The 19,201-nt window shown below is 37.2% G+C and overlaps 1 protein-coding gene across 1 annotated transcript; it reads right to left on the bottom strand.

Moving 5' to 3' along the window:
- Positions 1 to 1,705: 1,705 nt before the first annotated feature.
- LOC108674279 (transcription factor mef2A) lies at positions 1,706 to 17,168 on the bottom strand. Its single transcript, XM_018162218.2, has 5 exons — positions 17,124 to 17,168; positions 16,334 to 16,449; positions 4,338 to 4,529; positions 3,575 to 3,758; positions 1,706 to 2,995 (listed from the first exon to the last, which is right to left on the bottom strand). Exons 1-5 carry the CDS (start codon positions 17,150 to 17,152, stop codon positions 2,260 to 2,262), a joined length of 1,257 nt encoding a protein of 418 aa, XP_018017707.2. The 5' UTR covers positions 17,153 to 17,168; the 3' UTR covers positions 1,706 to 2,259.
- Between the last annotated feature and the right edge of the window lie 2,033 nt (positions 17,169 to 19,201).

Here is a 19,201-nt window from a genome sequence, read left to right as displayed (position 1 = left end):
GTCTTCAGCTAACAAAGTATATAGATACACAAGCTCAGGGATAAATTTATTTTACCACCAAAATAAGATGCGTTTTCATTTAAAATCAACTAATAGCCATATGTAGTTGGCTATCATTCACATATCTCGGCCACTACTAAATATGTCATACCTGCCACTTCTCACTTGTTCAAGAAATAAAAAAAAAATATTCACCACATCACTTATTTTCTACTTGGAACTAACAAAATCGACTCGACATAATTTTACCCACAGCGGTCACAGTGAAAGACCAAACGTGTCAACGCGATGAAAGTATTTCAAATAATCCTTTGCAACACATCAATGAGAAAAATTTTACCGTACGTTGTTAAAAAATTCCACCTCATTTACAAGCAAACACTCAAAAGGTTGGTACGAGATGACATGATCACACGACTATCGGTAACATGGGGGCAAACGCTGTCGATTGCCAATGTATCAATCGTTTGCTATCATCATTTAATTCAATAACCATCGAATAATTCCAGAATATAATTTCCCATCTACATACAAATTTTCAATTGAAATGCTGAGTAACGAAATCAAGTCCCGAACTCCACGCCAATATTGAACATCACTCCCATCACCGCAACCCTCTATTAGTTACACAACAAAAGGTGTAAGGGCGCGCAAAAATAGCAAGGTAATTGTATACATAGTACCCGGTTTGAGAAACACTGTACAGCTTATGGTATTTCACTTAGATGCAAAAATATAATATTTATTCTATATATAACATGACTAAGGTTCGTAGTGTAGAGGGAAGCTGGAGTTATGCTGTACAAGGTTATTATACAAATGCCACAGGCTTCCCTACTACAATCGCACATGAATCTTAAACATTAAACAACGGCAGGTGGAAGGCAGAGGATATTTATATTTATTTTAATAAATCCTGTACACGGAAAAATTCAGAAATGATTGTCGCAAATTTGAAGTAAAACAGAAAACCAGTTATGAAACATTAGGAAATTGTGCTCGTAAACATATTTGTGAAAAAATGCGATAAAGAAGCAATAAGTTGACATTGAAAAGATTAACCAATTGTACCTGAGCACACGGGATTATTAATAATTTAGTTGTGAGATTATGTAAAGGGCAATTCAGAAGTTAAAATTTCGAAATTAAATATTAGAATATAAACATGAAGTGCAAAAAGTTAAACGGGAGAAAATGAAAGACATATCAAGTGCGGTGAAAGTACAAATTTAAATTAATCATTTTTATTTAAATCCATATGAAAGTGGAATGTTGGCATTCACTTCAACTTGTTTCCGGCTTTGAAAATAATAGAGTGACTACAATTTTGAAAAATTTTAACACGCTTCTAAATTGGCGCTGGAAAATCTATTTTTTGTATCAATAGTATTAGTGTAAATATATTGTGGCCTATTAAAAACCAAATTTTGTGCGAGCGACATTTTACAACTGTAACATGATATTAGGAAAAGGAACAAAATTTACTTCATACTTTATGAAGTATGAAGTATTTCAATTATTTTACTTTACTTCATAAATTAAAACAATTTTTGAAGCAATAGGATATTTAATACAATTTCAATTCGGAAATCAAATACTACATGAATACTCAGGCAAAATATGCGCGCACAGCAACACGTGCCCAAAGCTTACAACAAACGCCAGGTTAATGGAATCCTGACGTCAGGAAACCAAAAACAAAAGAATACGTATAATAACTACAATAACATTTATTACGTCAAAATCTCCAATTCAACTATGAATCCTACATGCAAAACACATGGTTTTTCGTACAGCAATGACGAGGGTCAGGAATAGTGAAACTCAATACGTCCTGAGCTAACACGCCCAGTTTGTCGCAAACGCATTCCGCGAGGATTTAATAAGAACCCGAGCACGGCGTAGCTGCTTAAAGTGACGTCGTGCGAGCATTACTCGTTTGAACGTCATAGGTGAACACGACGCAGCTGCTCTAAGTGACGTCGTACGAGCATTACTCGTTTGAACGTCATAGATGTACACGACGCAGCGACTTCAAAGTGACGTCGTACGAGCATTACTCGTTTGAACGTCATAGGTGGGCACGGCGCAGCGGCTCAAAGTGACGTCGTGCGAGCATTACTCGTTTGAACGTCATAGGTGAACACGACGCAGCGGCTTCAAAGTGACGTCGTACGAGCATTACTCGTTTGAACGTCATAGGTGAACATGACGCAGCGACTTCAGAGTGACGTCGTACGAGCATTACTCGTTTGAACGTCATAGGTGAGCCAGCACTGAAATCTCGGCGTCCGCAGCCGAGCTTCCTCCACTCTGCTGCTGCGGTCTGCCAAAACCATGCTGGTTTCTCGGCGAGACGAAGCGCTGGTTTCGTCCATTAGAAGTTTCAGTCTCGTCCCCTGAGACGGTAACGATGACGGATTGGTTTCCGATGACCTGAGAAGACCCGGTCGTTTGGACGATGGTCACGGTATTGCCGTCTCTAAGGCCAGCGTTACGATTATTGTAATTATTGTTGGTAGTTTGTCCATTGTTGCTTAATCTGTTGTTTGTGTTGTTGCTGTTCACAGAGTTGTTAATGTTGAGGTTGTTATTATTAGTTAAGGTGAGCATATTAGTGTTGTTGATACACACGTTACTAGAAGTGCTTGCTATGAGAACTTCGCCCTCTTTCTTGGACGTATCGTCGGCAGTCAAGACTTCTTCGGCAGGTACTTCCACCAGATCCTTGTTGGCCACCAGAGTTCCACCACCAGTGATGCTACCATCAGCATTTCTGTTCCGGTTTCTGCTGTCGTGAGAATTGGTGGAATAAAGCGAGTCGTGTGAAAGGAAAGAAAGGCAAGAAGGGTCCCTAGAATGAACGGCTGCGACATTCGGGTTAGGATTTGTGTTAGTGTTGCCCGCGTCTGGATTCTGCGAGATGGATCCTTCACGGGACCGGTAGCTGGGAGGATGACTGTAGATGCTCTCCCGTCCCAGAGTGTTTGTCATCCTGGAAGCGCGTAAATTTCAAATATTTTATACTAATATCCATCTCTTATTTAATCTATTCTTTAAATGGAAACTCAACAAAATGGTATTTAAAAGCATATATTACAAAAGCTTCTCAAAAATTTGAAGAATTTTTTCTTAACTCGTATCTTAGCGAAATAATAGATGAATTGATGAAATTTAAATCAGACTCATGGAGCAACTTCAGAGAGAAACGGTCCTACCATGAAAACAAGTCCTTCAATCAAAAATAGGTACGCACACGGATTCAAAATCTGGAACAAGACTGTTCGAAAACACGTTTAAACAAAAAATAATAATAATAATAAATAATAACAGGAATACGACTCGTTTGATTAAAAAAAGTTAATATAAAAAATTTGGAATGTGACTCGCATAATTTGAAACACGTTCATATTAAATAACTGGAATACGATTGGTTCAATTAAAAACAAAATATTCAATTAAAAACAAAATATAAAATAATCGGAAATATGACCCGTTAAATATGAAACACAACTGTAATAAAAATCTGAAGCCCAATTATTTTAATTAAAATCACGTTCATATAAAAACTTACGTGCGGTGTTGGGCGGATCTATAGGTGGGGGGTGGGGACACTACCCCCAGAGGAGGGTGGGGGTAGGGGACGTGGTGGGCGGCGTTGGCGCGGTCCAGGAGCAGCAGCCGGAGCCTGTACTCCTGCATGGAGGCTTGGTAGGACGGCGGGGGTGGGCGGAACTGAAACTCCGGGTACATCATAGCTGTCGGGGGAGCAGGAATAACGTGAATATCATAAAAACATAATAATAGTAATAATAATAATAACATGATTGTAATAATAACATAATAACATGATTGTACCATAACAATAACTGGCTTCGATGGTCTTAATAATGCTGAATAACAGTCGTATTAGCTTGACGATGGTGTTCAAGGGTTACACAATTCTTTTTAGTTATATTATGAACTGACTGGATGGTTTTCAAGGCTAAAATATTTCTTCATAGCAGTATCGGCAAGTAATTGAGTACCGTAGTGGTCACGGTCTGAATGCATCCCAGTAGCCACACCTACTGGTTAATTGATAGCGATGGTTGCGCTCACTGGTGTAGGGGTGATGTTGTTATGGTCTGAATCATGTTGTCATGGTTTGAATCATGTTGTCATAATCTGAATCAAGTTGTCAGGGTCTGAATAATATTGCCGTATTCTGAATCATGTTTTCATCGTCTAAACCATGTTGTCATACTCTGAATCAAGTTGTCTTGGTCTGAACCATTTCGTCATGGTTCGTATACATTTCAAGTAGCCACATATACTAGCTAGATGGTTGCGCTCACCGGCGTAGGGATGGTGGGGGCGACCGAACGTGGGCGCCATCCTCGTCATGAAGCGTCGGGACTCTCCGCCGCCGCCGCGCATGACGCCGTCCACGCCGGCGGGGGCGAGCCCGAGCATCACCCTGCAGGGGGCGTCGCGGGACGTCAGGTGCCACGCCACGCCCGACACCGTGATGAGCACGATGCCGACCCCTGCGGGGGAATGGGGGTTAAAAAGGGGGATAAATGCGGGGGAAATAGAGATAAATAATAAAGGAGGGGAAAATAAAGATAATGAATATATACGAGAACAATATAGATAGAGACAAAAGGCGGGGGAAGATAGATAAAGAATAAATACAGGGACAATAAGGATAAAGAATAAAGGAGGGAGATAATGAATATATACGAGAACAATATAGATAGAGACAAAAGGCGGGGGAAGATAGATAAAGAATAAATTGATGAGCTACTGCAGAAGAACTAATCAAGAATTTCAAAGCGTAAATTCCAAGAATATTCACCATTCTTCATTAGAGCGTTCTATTATAAATATTCATTAGAGCGTTCCATCGTAATGTAAATGAAATTTCGGGGCTTCATTCTTGGTCAATTAGCGATTGAAGCAATAAAATGATCTGCCGAGAAATATATTGAATTAAATGAGCATCAGGTGATAGGTAAATACAATGCTTGTATCTGGACACTATTTGTGAAGCGAATACGAAAAATGTAAACTATATAAAGATATGCCGGCCATTCTACTGGTACAAGGAAAGAGCAGAGGCATCTGAGGAACTTGCATGAGTAAGGAACTGCTACAGTGGATTGACGTTGTTACATCAGACTTATAGTATTTACAAATTTACATTGGACGAAATTCACAAGCAGGAATGCAGCAAAAAATAGTAGACTGACGAGCGAGTTTTGGAAGTACAAATAAACATTCCTAGGAGGAAGCATTAAGACAAGTCCTCTTAAATTGGTAGCGAAATCGCCATACCCGTTTTCTATCCCGAAATTTAGAGTTACACGATTTAATATCGTCGTACTTTCACAGAAAAACGTTATGCTTGACTTGGAAACATCTCTTTGTAAAGCAAGCTTCGTCAAAGAAAGTAACGAGATAATTGCATGGAAGGTGAAGGTGATGTGCATTTTGTGGCAAAAACATACCAAGATCCAGCAAGCTTTCCTACGAACAGGAGATGGCTAGGATATAGGATAAGTTTTCGTCACACGTTGGTACTTGAACTTAATTTTCCTTTTATAAGATAATTAGATAAGGTTATGAGATAATAGACGCAAGAATAGGCTGACAGATATTGCGAACTTCTCAGAGAGAATGATTCGTGCGATCTTCAATATTTTCTGGACGTGCGTTCTCATTAATGATTAGCGGGAGCACCTCAAGAGAGTAAAGCGCAAGTAGAAAAGTACAACAGTAGTATAGTAGAAAGTTGACAGTAGAAAAAGATTACGAGATACAATATTAAAAAAGTTGACGATATGTTAAATGCTACTTTTGAGGCTTGAATACATAACCGGTTATATTATAATTTTTGTAATAGCAATTGTATGTTTATTAATAATGTAAAAATTGTTATTACTGAAAAACTTTATGCATCAATAATGTGCGAGTTTACGGCAAAAAATGTTTCTTGTGCTTTAATAATATAAAACGTGTAATATCACAAATGCTCGATAACTACCGTAGTTTTTGAGTACTATACGAGACTAGAATACAAGGACGCTAAATATTTCTATAAAAATCAATCTTCTGTAAATTCTTATCATTTTTAAAGGAAATCGAATTTACGGCGACTTTTAATATTCGCAGTTTACTTAAAAAAATATTAAATATTATTAGATATTAAAATATTCGCAATTTACTTTCTTTGCTTTCATACAAGAGCTGCATTTGAACTGGAAAATGGCTAATTGCTGAAAATAACATAATGAGTTTAAAGAGTTTTGAACGAAACGAGTAATCGTTTTATGAACGATATCAAGAAACTAAATATTATGCACGGAATTCGGCAAGTTTGGACAGGCTTCAAGTTGCGTGCGATTTGGGAAAAAGAAAGAAAAAAATCTTCAATGCTGCACACAAATAGGACATAATTCTTCAGGGAGCCTGAATGTTTCCGCCCACATGAAGCACACAAATTTCAGTCCGTCTGTCTGTCCGTCCGTGACTATCACGTTTTCGTCGATTATGAAAAAATGCGCTCTCTGTCATTCAATGCAGTGAGTACTAAGTTATATTTTTTTGTAACTGCTATTGTATGTTTATTCATATTGCAATAATTATTATAGTGAAAAACTTTATGCATCAAAAATGCGTGAGCTTAAGCTAAAGAATGTTTCTTGCACTTCACTATAAAACATGTAATATCAGAAATGTACGATAACTTTCGTAGTTTTTGAGTATTACACGAGACTAGGAAATTACGACGCTTAATATTTCTAGAAAAATCCATCTTCTGTCAATTTTTGTTCTTTTTAAAGGAAGTCTAATGTACATGAGCTTTCAATATTAGCAGTCTACCGCCCTTTGCTTATCATATAAGAGCTGCTCTTGAACTGGAAAATTGCTAATTGGTGAAAATAACATTAAAGAGTTGAAAGAGTTTTGAACGACACGAGTAGGTAATCGTTTTATGAATAATATTAAGAAACTAAATATAATGCACGAATTCGGTTAGTCCGGACAGGCTTCGAGTTGCGTGCGCTTTTGGAAAAAGAAAGAAAAAAATCTTCAATGCTGCACACAAATAGGACATAATTCTTCAGGGAGCCTGAATGTTTCCGCCCACATGAAGCACACAAATGGTAAAGAAGCTCGTTTCTCCATCAATAGGGAAGCACAAGCGACGACCACAGAGCCGCAGGAAGTCATGGAGGCACCAAACCTCGCCACAATTTGGCCCGTCCAGAAAAATGTCGCGGACGATTATCCAGCGACAGATAGCGCGGCAGGGAGGAAGCGGAAGAGAGGACGACCATCGCGTTTAGAAGGATACATATAAAAAGGGGGCACCGAAGTTAGGCAAAAATGTCCGAAGAAACTTTGTTCGACGACGTTGCACGAAATAATGTTTCTGGATTGGGACTAACGCAGCCAGTTTAAAATTAACAGAATTTTGTAATGTAGAGCGACGAGACGGTGACGGCGTTTTTTCCCTTGCTGAACTGAGAAAGGCACAAATTCTTGATATTTATTACGTTATGGTGCAAAGAAGAATCAAAAACGTCTATGTTCAAATTTCAGTTTCCTAGTAATCGATGAAAATTCAACAAATTTTCAACAGGACTCAGTCCTGAATGTTCCAAGAGGGCCATATAGTGAGCAAGGGCATCTCGAGGGATCGATGAACAATCGTTAGAGCCTCGATGGAAGTCACTAAAGGTAAGTGCTCCTCGATCTGTCTTCAGAACGCAACGAAATTAATCTCCAAATTTATATGGAATGCTCACGAGCCTCCAACCCAGTACGTGGCGATCCACACTTGAAAAGAAAATATCGGTGCGATAAATAAAGTTGAAAATTAGCTTATTTATATTTTTATTTGAGATATAATAGGCAGATTGAGCTTGCGAAGCTCACTCCTTTGCTCAATGTGGTGCACGACTTGAAGCTTTCGAGTGACACAGTTCCAACCGACATTACATAGTTCATTACTCAAATGAGCCTTAATTGACGGCAACGTATTGAAACGGACAAAATAGAGCAAGGCAACGATCGTTCGCGTAATTTGTTCACAATAATGAAGGCTTTCGTTCAACATTCAATGCAATTGTGCAGAAAATTACAAAGCTTTTCGAACAATTTAGAAAAAAAATTTGGTAGTTGAATTGAACAAATATTGGTCAAAAAGGCGTTGAAACATCAATCTGTGGAGAAAAATTGTGAATTATTAATCAATTGCTTCATTTATGGTACGTAAGAACTCTTGGATTACCAAGAGCTCTAAGAAGAAAAATAAAAAGTGAGAGAGATGTACAAAATTTTAAAGAATGTTTCTCTTCACATTTCTTTCATTTTCGAATAAATTACGCGCTAATAAATGAGTCGCTGCTAAGTGAATATTATAACTGCTGAATGTTTATTAGTTTTTCTTCATAAGTAAGCTGTTGAAAATTTCAGTGTCACATTAGGTGTCGACAAGTAATAATTAGATATTGTTATCCCAAATTATTAACATATCAACGAAAAATGTGCTTTTGAAGTCTGGCACCGTATATTAGCATCGAATATTCGTTGGCGAATAAATAATCATAATCGTTCCGGGGTGATGGTTGCACTCAAAATATTACCGTAGTTCAACCATGGCGGGGATACCCCTCGATCTGAAATAGTATTCTTAGCTCGAGAACAGAAAAACATTAATTGCAAGACGGTTAGGGGAGAGAGGGGTCAAAAAATTGTTTTTCATGTTTGTAAATTTTATATTTTAGGATCAAATTATTTTTCCCAATTCAGAAATGGAAGTAATTGGGTATTTTAGTATAGACTAGGGTTTAAACGGCCAAAAACATATTACATTCGCAATGAAACGTTTCGTGTAAATTTGGGTTAGCAAGACAACCACATCACGGGGATTATACTAGTTACCAAGAATGTATTTTTATGAAAATTAGTCCTGATAATTCTAAAAAAATGCAAGTTCGAATTTAATAGTGGGTTTCACTGGGTCTCTCTTTTCAATTAGGATAACTTTGTTTTATTCTTTTTTACGCGATTCGGTGTAGCGAGCATTTTAAGACAGGAGGCAAGGAGATGGAAAAATGTTGCCAATTTTTTACAAACTTAAATAGGAATAATTTGTAACTCTTCACTCATTTTTTCCCTCGCGGCCAACGCTATGTTAAGCTGCGATAAACCTACATGAAAAAAATACAAAAATTGCTTATTACACCGCTTCACTCTCAATTCATTAAAACCAATAAATAGACCTAATCAGCACCATGTAACGTTTCCACTACTAATGACCAGTTTTACTGCAATGGCGGAGTGAAAGTTATGGAAAATTTATTATACCTGCCGGGGGCTACAATTTGAAATTTATTGATGTGCCCAAGTCCTCTAGAGCCACTTTAAGTCAACCCATAAATACGAAGAGACAGAATTAAAATTTACGAGACCGTAGGCTTCGGGAGATGGTCCCCTGTGACCTAATTAGGCGGCGAGAGCTCGTGATGGCCGGCGCTGCTTCCTCGGTACGCGGCAACCCACGGCACACCGAGACTTCTTATAACCAACATTAAGAATAGAGGCGGGAAAAATGAAGATAAAGAATAAAGGCGGGAAAATAAAGATAAAGAATAAAGGCGGGAAAAATAAAGATAATGAATAAAGGAGGGGGAATACAGATGAAGAATAATGTTACGTCGTGTACGATGCCAACCCCTGCGGGGGAATGGGATTTGTGAAAATGACATCGTGGCCATCGTGGAAGTAGGAGGAATATCAGTAAAGGAGAGGAATGATCAGTACCTAGCAGAGAAGTTGGTGGAGGAAAGGAAGTGGCAATGGGATGAATATTAGTGGAGGAGAAGAAGAGTCGGTGGCAGAGATATTAGTGGATGAGAAGAAGAGACAGTGGAAGGAATAATAAAAGTGGAGGAAAGGAAATGGCAATTAGAGGGATATTAATTTAATGCAAGAGACGTCGGCGCGGCGTAAGACATATCAGTAAAGGATACGTCTAGGCAGCAAATATATTTGATGATGAGCTACTGCAGAAGAACTAATCAAGAATTTCAAAGCGTAAATTCCAAGAATATTCACCATTCTTCATTAGAGCGTTCTATTATAAATATTCATTAGAGCGTTCCATCGTAATGTAAATGAAATTTCGGGGCTTCATTCTTGGTCAATTAGCGATTGAAGCAATAAAATGATCTGCCGAGAAATATATTGAATTAAATGAGCATCAGGTGATAGGTAAATACAATGCTTGTATCTGGACACTATTTGTGAAGCGAATACGAAAAATGTAAACNTAATATCAGAAATGTACGATAACTTTCGTAGTTTTTGAGTATTACACGAGACTAGGAAATTACGACGCTTAATATTTCTAGAAAAATCCATCTTCTGTCAATTTTTGTTCTTTTTAAAGGAAGTCTAATGTACATGAGCTTTCAATATTAGCAGTCTACCGCCCTTTGCTTATCATATAAGAGCTGCTCTTGAACTGGAAAATTGCTAATTGGTGAAAATAACATTAAAGAGTTGAAAGAGTTTTGAACGACACGAGTAGGTAATCGTTTTATGAATAATATTAAGAAACTAAATATAATGCACGAATTCGGTTAGTCCGGACAGGCTTCGAGTTGCGTGCGCTTTTGGAAAAAGAAAGAAAAAAATCTTCAATGCTGCACACAAATAGGACATAATTCTTCAGGGAGCCTGAATGTTTCCGCCCACATGAAGCACACAAATGGTAAAGAAGCTCGTTTCTCCATCAATAGGGAAGCACAAGCGAAGACCACAGAGCCGCAGGAAGTCTTGGAGGCACCAAACCTCGCCACAATTTGGCCCGTCCAGAAAAATGTCGCGGACGATTATCCAGCGACAGATAGCGCGGCAGGGAGGAAGCGGAAGAGAGGACGACCATCGCGTTTAGAAGGATACATATAAAAAGGGGGCACCGAAGTTAGGCAAAAATGTCCGAAGAAACTTTGTTCGACGACGTTGCACGAAATAATGTTTCTGGATTGGGACTAACGCAGCCAGTTTAAAATTAACAGAATTTTGTAATGTAGAGCGACGAGACGGTGACGGCGTTTTTTCCCTTGCTGAACTGAGAAAGGCACAAATTCTTGATATTTATTACGTTATGGTGCATTGAAAAATCGGAAACGTCCATGTTCAAAATTTCAGTTTCCTGTAATCGATGAAAATTCAACAACTCTTCAACAGGACTCAGTCCTGAATGTTCCAAGAGGGCCATATAGTGAGCAAGGGCATCTCGAGGGATCGATGAACAATCGTTAGAGCCTCGATGGAAGTCACTAAAGGTAAGTGCTCCTCGATCTGTCTTCAGAACGCAACGAAATTAATCTCCAAATTTATATGGAATGCTCACGAGCCTCCAACCCAGTACGTGGCGATCCACACTTGAAAAGAAAATATCGGTGCGATAAATAAAGTTGAAAATTAGCTTATTTATATTTTTATTTGAGATATAATAGGCAGATTGAGCTTGCGAAGCTCACTCCTTTGCTCAATGTGGTGCACGACTTGAAGCTTTCGAGTGACACAGTTCCAACCGACATTACATAGTTCATTACTCAAATGAGCCTTGCTTGACGGCAACGTACTGAAACGGACAAAATAGAGCAAGGCAACGATCGTTCCCGTAATTTGATCACAATAATGAAAGCTTTCGCTCAACATTCAATGCAATTGTGCAGAAATTTCCAAACTATTTCTAACAATTTTCTAAGCAATTTTAAAAATTGTGGTAGCTGAATTATTGCGCAAATATTGTTCAAAAATGCGTTGAAACATCAATTTGTGGAGAAAAATTGTGAATTATTAATCAATTGCTTCATTTATGGTACGTAAGAACTCTTGGATTACCAAGAGCTCTAAGAAGAAAAATAAAAAGTGAGAGAGATGTACAAAATTTTAAAGAATGTTTCTCTTCACATTTCTTTCATTTTCGAATAAATTACGCGCTAATAAATGAGTCGCTGCTAAGTGAATATTATAACTGCTGAATGTTTATTAGTTTTTCTTCATAAGTAAGCTGTTGAAAATTTCAGTGTCACATTAGGTGTCGACAAGTAATAATTAGATATTGTTATCCCAAATTATTAACATATCAACGAAAAATGTGCTTTTGAAGTCTGGCACCGTATATTAGCATCGAATATTCGTTGGCGAATAAATAATCATAATCGTTCCGGGGTGATGGTTGCACTCAAAATATTACCGTAGTTCAACCATGGCGGGGATACCCCTCGATCTGAAATAGTATTCTGTGACCTAATTAGGCGGCGAGAGCTCGTGATGGCCGGCGCTGCTTCCTCGGTACGCGGCAACCCACGGTCACACCGAGACTTCTTATAACCAACATATTCCCTAAGTGTTTATTCTTTACTCTTTTCTCGATAATTGTTTTCTTTTCCCTAAATGTTTATTCTTTACTCTTCATTTCTCGATATTTGTTTTCCTTTCATCGTTTCTTTGATATATGTTTCATCGTTTCTTTGATATCATCTTTCCTATGTGTTTATTCTTTACTCTTCTTTTCTCGATAATTGTTTTCTTTTCCCTAAGTGTTAATTCTTAACTCTTCTTTTCTCGATATTTATTTTCCTTTCATTGTTTCTTTGATATATGCGTACGTATATTATTTTTATTTTCAGTGCGTACGCGTCAGCTCACGGTCACACCGAGACTACTTTTAACCATCATTTTACCTAGGTGTTTATTCTTTACTCTTCTTTTCTCGATATTTGTTTTCCTTTCATCGTTTCTTTGATATACTTGTACGTATATTATTTTTTATTTTCAGCGCGTACGGTCACCAACATTCACCAACCAACGTACGGTCACCAACCAACATTCGTTTGAGATATTCAACGTTTTTACTCTATTTAAATATTTTTATTCTCTTCCAATGTTTCACTGCTATATATGTACCAGTCTACCAGATTTTACGGAATTCATTCAAGTAATTTTGTCTACCCCCCAAGTTAAAAACGTGGTCCTTGTCAGTATGAAGAAAATTAGCTTGTGCAATCAGCACCGAGTTTACGAAAAAGAAAAAAATATAACTCAGTACTCACTGCAGTGACTGACAGAGAGCGCATTTTCTCGTCGACGAAAACTTGAGGTCACGGACGGACGGACAGACGGACAGACAGACAGAAGGACATGGCGAGCACAACAGTGCATTTTTTCCATAAATGAGAAAATGCGCTAAAAATGCTAGCTTTCCTTCCCATTAAACACTATGCTTATTGGAAGGGAAATTGCACGTACGTCATACAAGTGAGCACAATTAAGAGCACCTCGAGCGATAACGAGGCTTGCGACAAACAAGCCAGAATCACATCGTCCATATATCGATTGTGGCCGAGATGATCCATGGCGCCATTCCAGGCATCGGTTCCTCCGACAAACACTTCAAGGGTTAAGGGAAAAACATCGCAGGCTTACCTAATTAGGCGGCGAGAGCTCGTGATGGCCGGCGCTGCTTCCTCGGTACGCGGCAACCCACGGCACACCGAGACTTCTTATAACCAACATTTTTCCAAAGTGTTTATTCTTTACTCTTCTTTTCTCGATATTTGTTTTCTTTTCTCTAAATGTTTATTCTTTACTCTTCATTTCTCGATATTTGTTTTCCTTTCATCGTTTCTTTGATATGTGTTTCATCGTTTCTTTGATATGTGTTTCATAGTTTCTTTGATATCATCTTTCCTATGTGTTTATTCTTTACTCTTCTTTTCTCGATATTTGTTTTCTTTTCCCCTAAGTGCTTATTCTCTATTACTATTTTCTCAATAATTGTTTTCTTTTCCTTAAACGTTTATTCTTTATTCTTCTTTTCTTGATATTATTTTCTTTTCCCTAAGTATTTATTCTTTACGCTTCTTTTCTCGATATTTGTTTTCTTTTCCTTAAGTGTTTATTCTTTACTCTTCTTTTCTCGACATTTGTTTTCCTTTCATCGTTTCTTTGATATATGTGTACGTACATTATTTTTTATTTTCAGCGCGTACGGTCACGTCAGAGACCTTCTCCAACCAACATTCGCTTGAAATTTCCAACGTTTTTACTCTCCATATTAATATTTATTTTTAACAGTGTTTCATTGCTATATTTGTACCAGATTTTACGGAATTCATTAGTAATTTTGTCTACCCCACAGTAAAAGCTTGGTTCTTGTCAGTAAAAAGAAAATTAGATTGTGTTATCAGCATAGAGTTTATGAAAAAGAAAAAAAGGCTAACTTACGATCCCATTAGACATTATGCTTAATGGAAGGGAAATTGCACGTACGTCATACAAGTGAGCACAATTAAGAGCACCTCGAGCGATAACGAGGCTTGCGACAAACAAGCCAGAATCACCTCGTCCATATATCGATTGTGGCCGAGATGATCCATGGCGCCATTCCAGGCATCGGCTCCTCCGACAAACACTTCAAGGGTTAAGGGAAAAACATCGCAGGCTTCAGCCAAAGATTCCCATCCTTTATCATAAGGCATTCCAAGTCTTGGCATGATCCGGAACGCTAACAAACATTGCGGTTGCTGTTCAGAGCCTGAGATTGAATTTATGGTTTCTTGAATATAACGTGAACTCTGCACAAGCTATGACGGCTGCAAGAATGTTCACAGTTAGGCGTCACCAAGGCCGCTGTAATTACCACAACACGACAAGCTGCGACAGGTTGGCGTACAAGCTGTTCCTTGTTATACGTTGACCGCGTTACCTTCGCGTTCCTTTTGTAAATGATGACGAAGGTCGAGTATTAATGATAAAAGCTGTCGTACCAATGAAGTCTTCAGTATTTATGATCCAGATGATAATTGACAACTTAAAAGTATAGGTACTGAAGTATTGCTGTGAAATTTTTATTTTCAAAATAAATTCAGAATTTAAGCTCTCGTAATTAAAGGAAAAAAAACGTGAACATGAAGCACGAAAAGAAAAATCGAATAGTTCACTATTCAAATTAATTTAATTTTAATTTCAAACGTTGCTCCGAAAAATAGGCAATGGCACTCAAATTCCATGTGTAGTCTGTCTTTAGTTCGACTTGTGTTTGAAAGTTCAGATCTGTTATGGGAAGTGCAGCAAGCAATTGGACATTGGTTATCAGAGCAGAGAACGACGTCGAGGTCACTGATAGTGTCCATGTAGGACTCGCGACTGATGGATTGCCAGGAGTTTCTAAGAAAAGGATTTATTCCCCGACTGTGAAAAAATACAATCCATCAACTCGTTATTCACAAAATCGCCAGTAATTTCATACGTCCCAGACAAACAGTAAAAGAAAAGAACAAAGTTTAGAAAAAATACCTTAAACACTCACGAATTGAGTGAAAAAATGAAAATTGATTATGAATTGTAAATGAATTTGATACCGAAATAAAATTCTTGTCCATAATAATACCAACTTGCGATGTTAGATAATAATAGTTTCTATAGATAAAAAATGCATACAACTTATGGAGCGTATTAGTACCTACAAGGCAAAATAGGAGCGAACAGAAATAAACAGAATGTAGAGCGTGCCGTGCAACGCGATGCCTCCCTTCTTAAAAATAAACAGATCGAGGCAGAGGAGTAAAGACGCAAGCATGAAAAACTTCTATCATAACAAAGCGATTCCTATTTTTCCCCAGGTAAAACATGCGATAAATTTTCGTACCGTTCACCAGTTTTCGAGAAACGAAAGATTCCAACACTACATATACACTAGGATTCGAATGGTAAATGCAATTCTGCAAAGAAGCATTACATTGTTTTTGTCCATGATAATAGCGGATTTCGCTGTTATATAGCAAGAAAAAATTTTATGAGAAAGATAAAAAATTCGGTTGTCTCTAGCAGAAAGACGTCACTTACTTTTATTTAAAAATATTTCAGAACCAATATTATTGCCTTAAATTCATGTCGTTCTTATCGAAAAGTTGATGCGAGACAATCAAAGCTTTAGTCTTTCACTAAAGCTTATTTAGAGCCGAACAAATTGTCGGAAAAAAAGATCCATCACAAAATTACAGAACGCCATCGTGGACATTCTCTGGACATAGATAGCTAAAAAATATAAAGTTACGAACTTCGAAAAAGAAATCCGCCGTTATTCATTTCAGCGAAATTTACAAAAATAAATGGTAAACAAAATTGTAATATGAACTACACATTTGAATTAAAATTATGCTAAATACAATGTGAGTGAAATGTACCAAAAATCGAAAAAAGTACCTATACACGTGACGAAAGATAGTGTCGGATTCGAGAATAAATGTAAACAACTCACCGATCATGAGCAGGGTGATGGTGACGTACTCAGAATTGTGAGTCTTGATGGCCCCGAGAACGGTGCCAACGACAGTGCAGCATAAACCAACGAACGCAATCATGATGATGAACCATCTGCGGGAAATATTTAGCAATCATGATGATGAACGATCTGCGGGAAATATTTAGCAATCATGATAATGAAACATCTGCCGGAAATATTTAGCAATCATGATGATGAAACATCTGCCGGAAATATTTAGCAATTATGATGATGAACCATCTGCCGGAAATATTTAGCAATCATGATGATGAACCATCTGCAAGATATAATTATCAATCATGATGATGAACCATCTGCTCTGAAGGAAATAATGATTATAATGGCTGTAGTGCTAACATTTTTCAATTCATACCAGTAATTATGATCTATTTATGCTGAATGTTCTGGTCTGGTTCCTAGAAATTCTTTATAAACACAGTGAAATAAAATTTGCCTTAATGCGTCTTAAGGCTGAGGACACATTAATGCTATTCGTTTCCTAAAGTCCGATAACGAAAGTTACAGCCAGTAGTTACGGTTATATTTCGTCTACGGATACATAATCCATAGCGAATGCTATTCTTACCTAAAAGCTCTCCAGCGAGAGTCAGTCAGTCGACATCAGTAAACGGTGAGTCTACAGATTCATTAACCGTATTTGAATGTTATTCGTACCTAAAATTCTGGCAATGAGAGCTTATACCAGAGAACAAGGACATGATATGTTCAACTTCAAAAGCATTAAAATTAAGTAATTTTCACTGACCTTATGGACACGGCCTGCGTGACAAGCATCCCACAGCACGACTTGCCCTCTAATTTCAAAGTGATAAATTAATTGATTTAAAGGACTATCCGAATATAATTATTAGGGGAATTAGGGAATTGGGGTTATATATATTATTATATTATTCCCCTATATAATAGGGGAATTATATATTAGGGAATTGCCTTCATAATGACAAACTAATGGATTCAACGACCTATAGGAATAATATTGATACAATAGGGGACAAACATCGTCGTGATAAATATATTGATTTAATATTGTTACAGGCATGTAATAATTCGATTCATAAATTAAGGAATAAACTTGGCAGAAATAAATAAATTGACTAGCCATCTAGGGCTTGTTTATATTTGATGTTTTTACATCAACAGGGAAGCAGTTGAAGAATGACGTGGTTCAATTACTATTCAAAATGTTCTCAAGAAATAGAAATAAATTAAAATTGGCCACCGTTATGGCACGCATAAATTTATGAGCACAATTCCCATAATTAAATTCTATTGCCAAACTAAAAAAAATATAATGATGATGTTTGTACTGAAAAAGATATTTGCTGTATTTTCCCCTTTTGAGCAGAAGCAGAAACAATTCTATCAATTAATTCGAATTTATGGTTGATAAACTTTAAATTCCGATACACACAAACAAATAAACGGACGCAGCTTTTTCGAAATGCAGCATTCCATTATTTTCTGGCAACAATATTGATATAAGTTCGTAACATAAGATATAATTTAGCGTATTTATGGTCATTTACTAAAGTAACATAGTGACATAACTACTACATATAGAAATTAAGATTCAAAGTTGGCACAATTTTAGAGTTATTGAGAATTATATCAGTTATAGTTTCGTAAGTCATGAATACTAGAGGCAAAGATCGAACTCCTGCAAAAAGCCTTCTCAACTTCAATAAATATTATAAAAAATGTCTTATTGCAGTGTTATTTTTTTAGTTCCAAATAACATAACATTCAGTGATGTGAATATTAATAAAATACATGACTATTTCTCAGCTTTTTCAACAAAAAACAAATAGACTAGCGAATAAAAATTCACAATAAATTCCCCGTCAACATATGACTTACAAACATGTTTCTCCGGCGCCAGATGCGCAAACACAGCAGCGACATAGCGCATACAGCCTTCAGGCCACATTCTGGCCTAAAGCTCAGCCTGTCATTTGCAAACGTGAATTTTGAATAACATCATAACTTACGATGTCATCGATGACTTGTGAGGGTATGGCATGTAAAACGTGGACATTTTACTAACAATCGTCACAAATTGAGCGGAGAAATTTAGTCTATGTGACTCATTCTTGTTCTACGAGATTCATTTAAAGATTCACGAGTAACGTGAACATGAAAAACATGAACAATTGCTGTGAGCCTTACCGTCATGGGAAATAAGATTCATATCTTTGTTTCGACCTTTCGATTCTCGAGGCGTAAATGGCAAGTGAGCAAATAGAGCAATTGGCCGACGAGAAAGGGCATGTTCTGAATTATCAATGATAGCCTTTTACCAGGGCAGATTCTTCTCTCTCGGCGGAAAGACAAGAACGTCGTACATGAAATACTCGTGCTTTCTGAGCACTATTGAGCAAGTTTAAATGTACAATAGCACAGCAAGTTTAACGATGTACAAAATAAAAATGTAGATAAGATATTAATGCAGAGATTATCTGTTGGATTACTTCCACAAATTTGTAACGCTTAGCAACCAAACTTTTTTCAACTATTTAAAGCATTTCTTTTATTCTACCAACATGTCATCAGTCTGCTCTCACTACAGTCTAGAAGTTCGAAATTTCGAATAGTTTTGTACGGTTTGAAAAGAATTCAATATTTATCTTGCAGAAGTATCCCACGATGGGAGTATCGGAGGAGCGAAAAATTTTAATGAGCCGAAGTGACAAAAATTTTCTGAGGAATCGCAATTCTTTTGGGCATCATTAATACAAATTATGTACTTATACTATTACATACTTTAAATATTAAAGAAAACAGTGCCTTGAATTAAAATTTCAAGATAATTTAGATTCGAAATTT

The sequence above is a fragment of the Hyalella azteca genome, unplaced genomic scaffold (assembly GCF_000764305.2).
Source record: "Hyalella azteca isolate HAZT.00-mixed unplaced genomic scaffold, Hazt_2.0.2 contig8593, whole genome shotgun sequence".
In the NCBI taxonomy this organism is placed as follows: domain Eukaryota; kingdom Metazoa; phylum Arthropoda; class Malacostraca; order Amphipoda; family Hyalellidae; genus Hyalella; species Hyalella azteca.
This window is presented reverse-complemented; position numbering and strand designations above follow the sequence as displayed.

Bases quoted from the DNA above. Each gene is read 5' to 3' on its own strand.
- LOC108674279 (XM_018162218.2), bottom strand. From the start codon at position 17,152: ATGCTTGTCACGCAGGCCGTGTCCATAAG. The intron at 16,450-17,123 runs GTCAGTGAAAAT...TATTTCCCGCAG, and splicing joins ACGCAGGCCGTGTCCATAAG to ATGGTTCATCATCATGATTG. The intron at 3,759-4,337 runs GTGAGCGCAACC...CTCCCCCGACAG, and splicing joins CCCCCACCATCCCTACGCCG to CTATGATGTACCCGGAGTTT.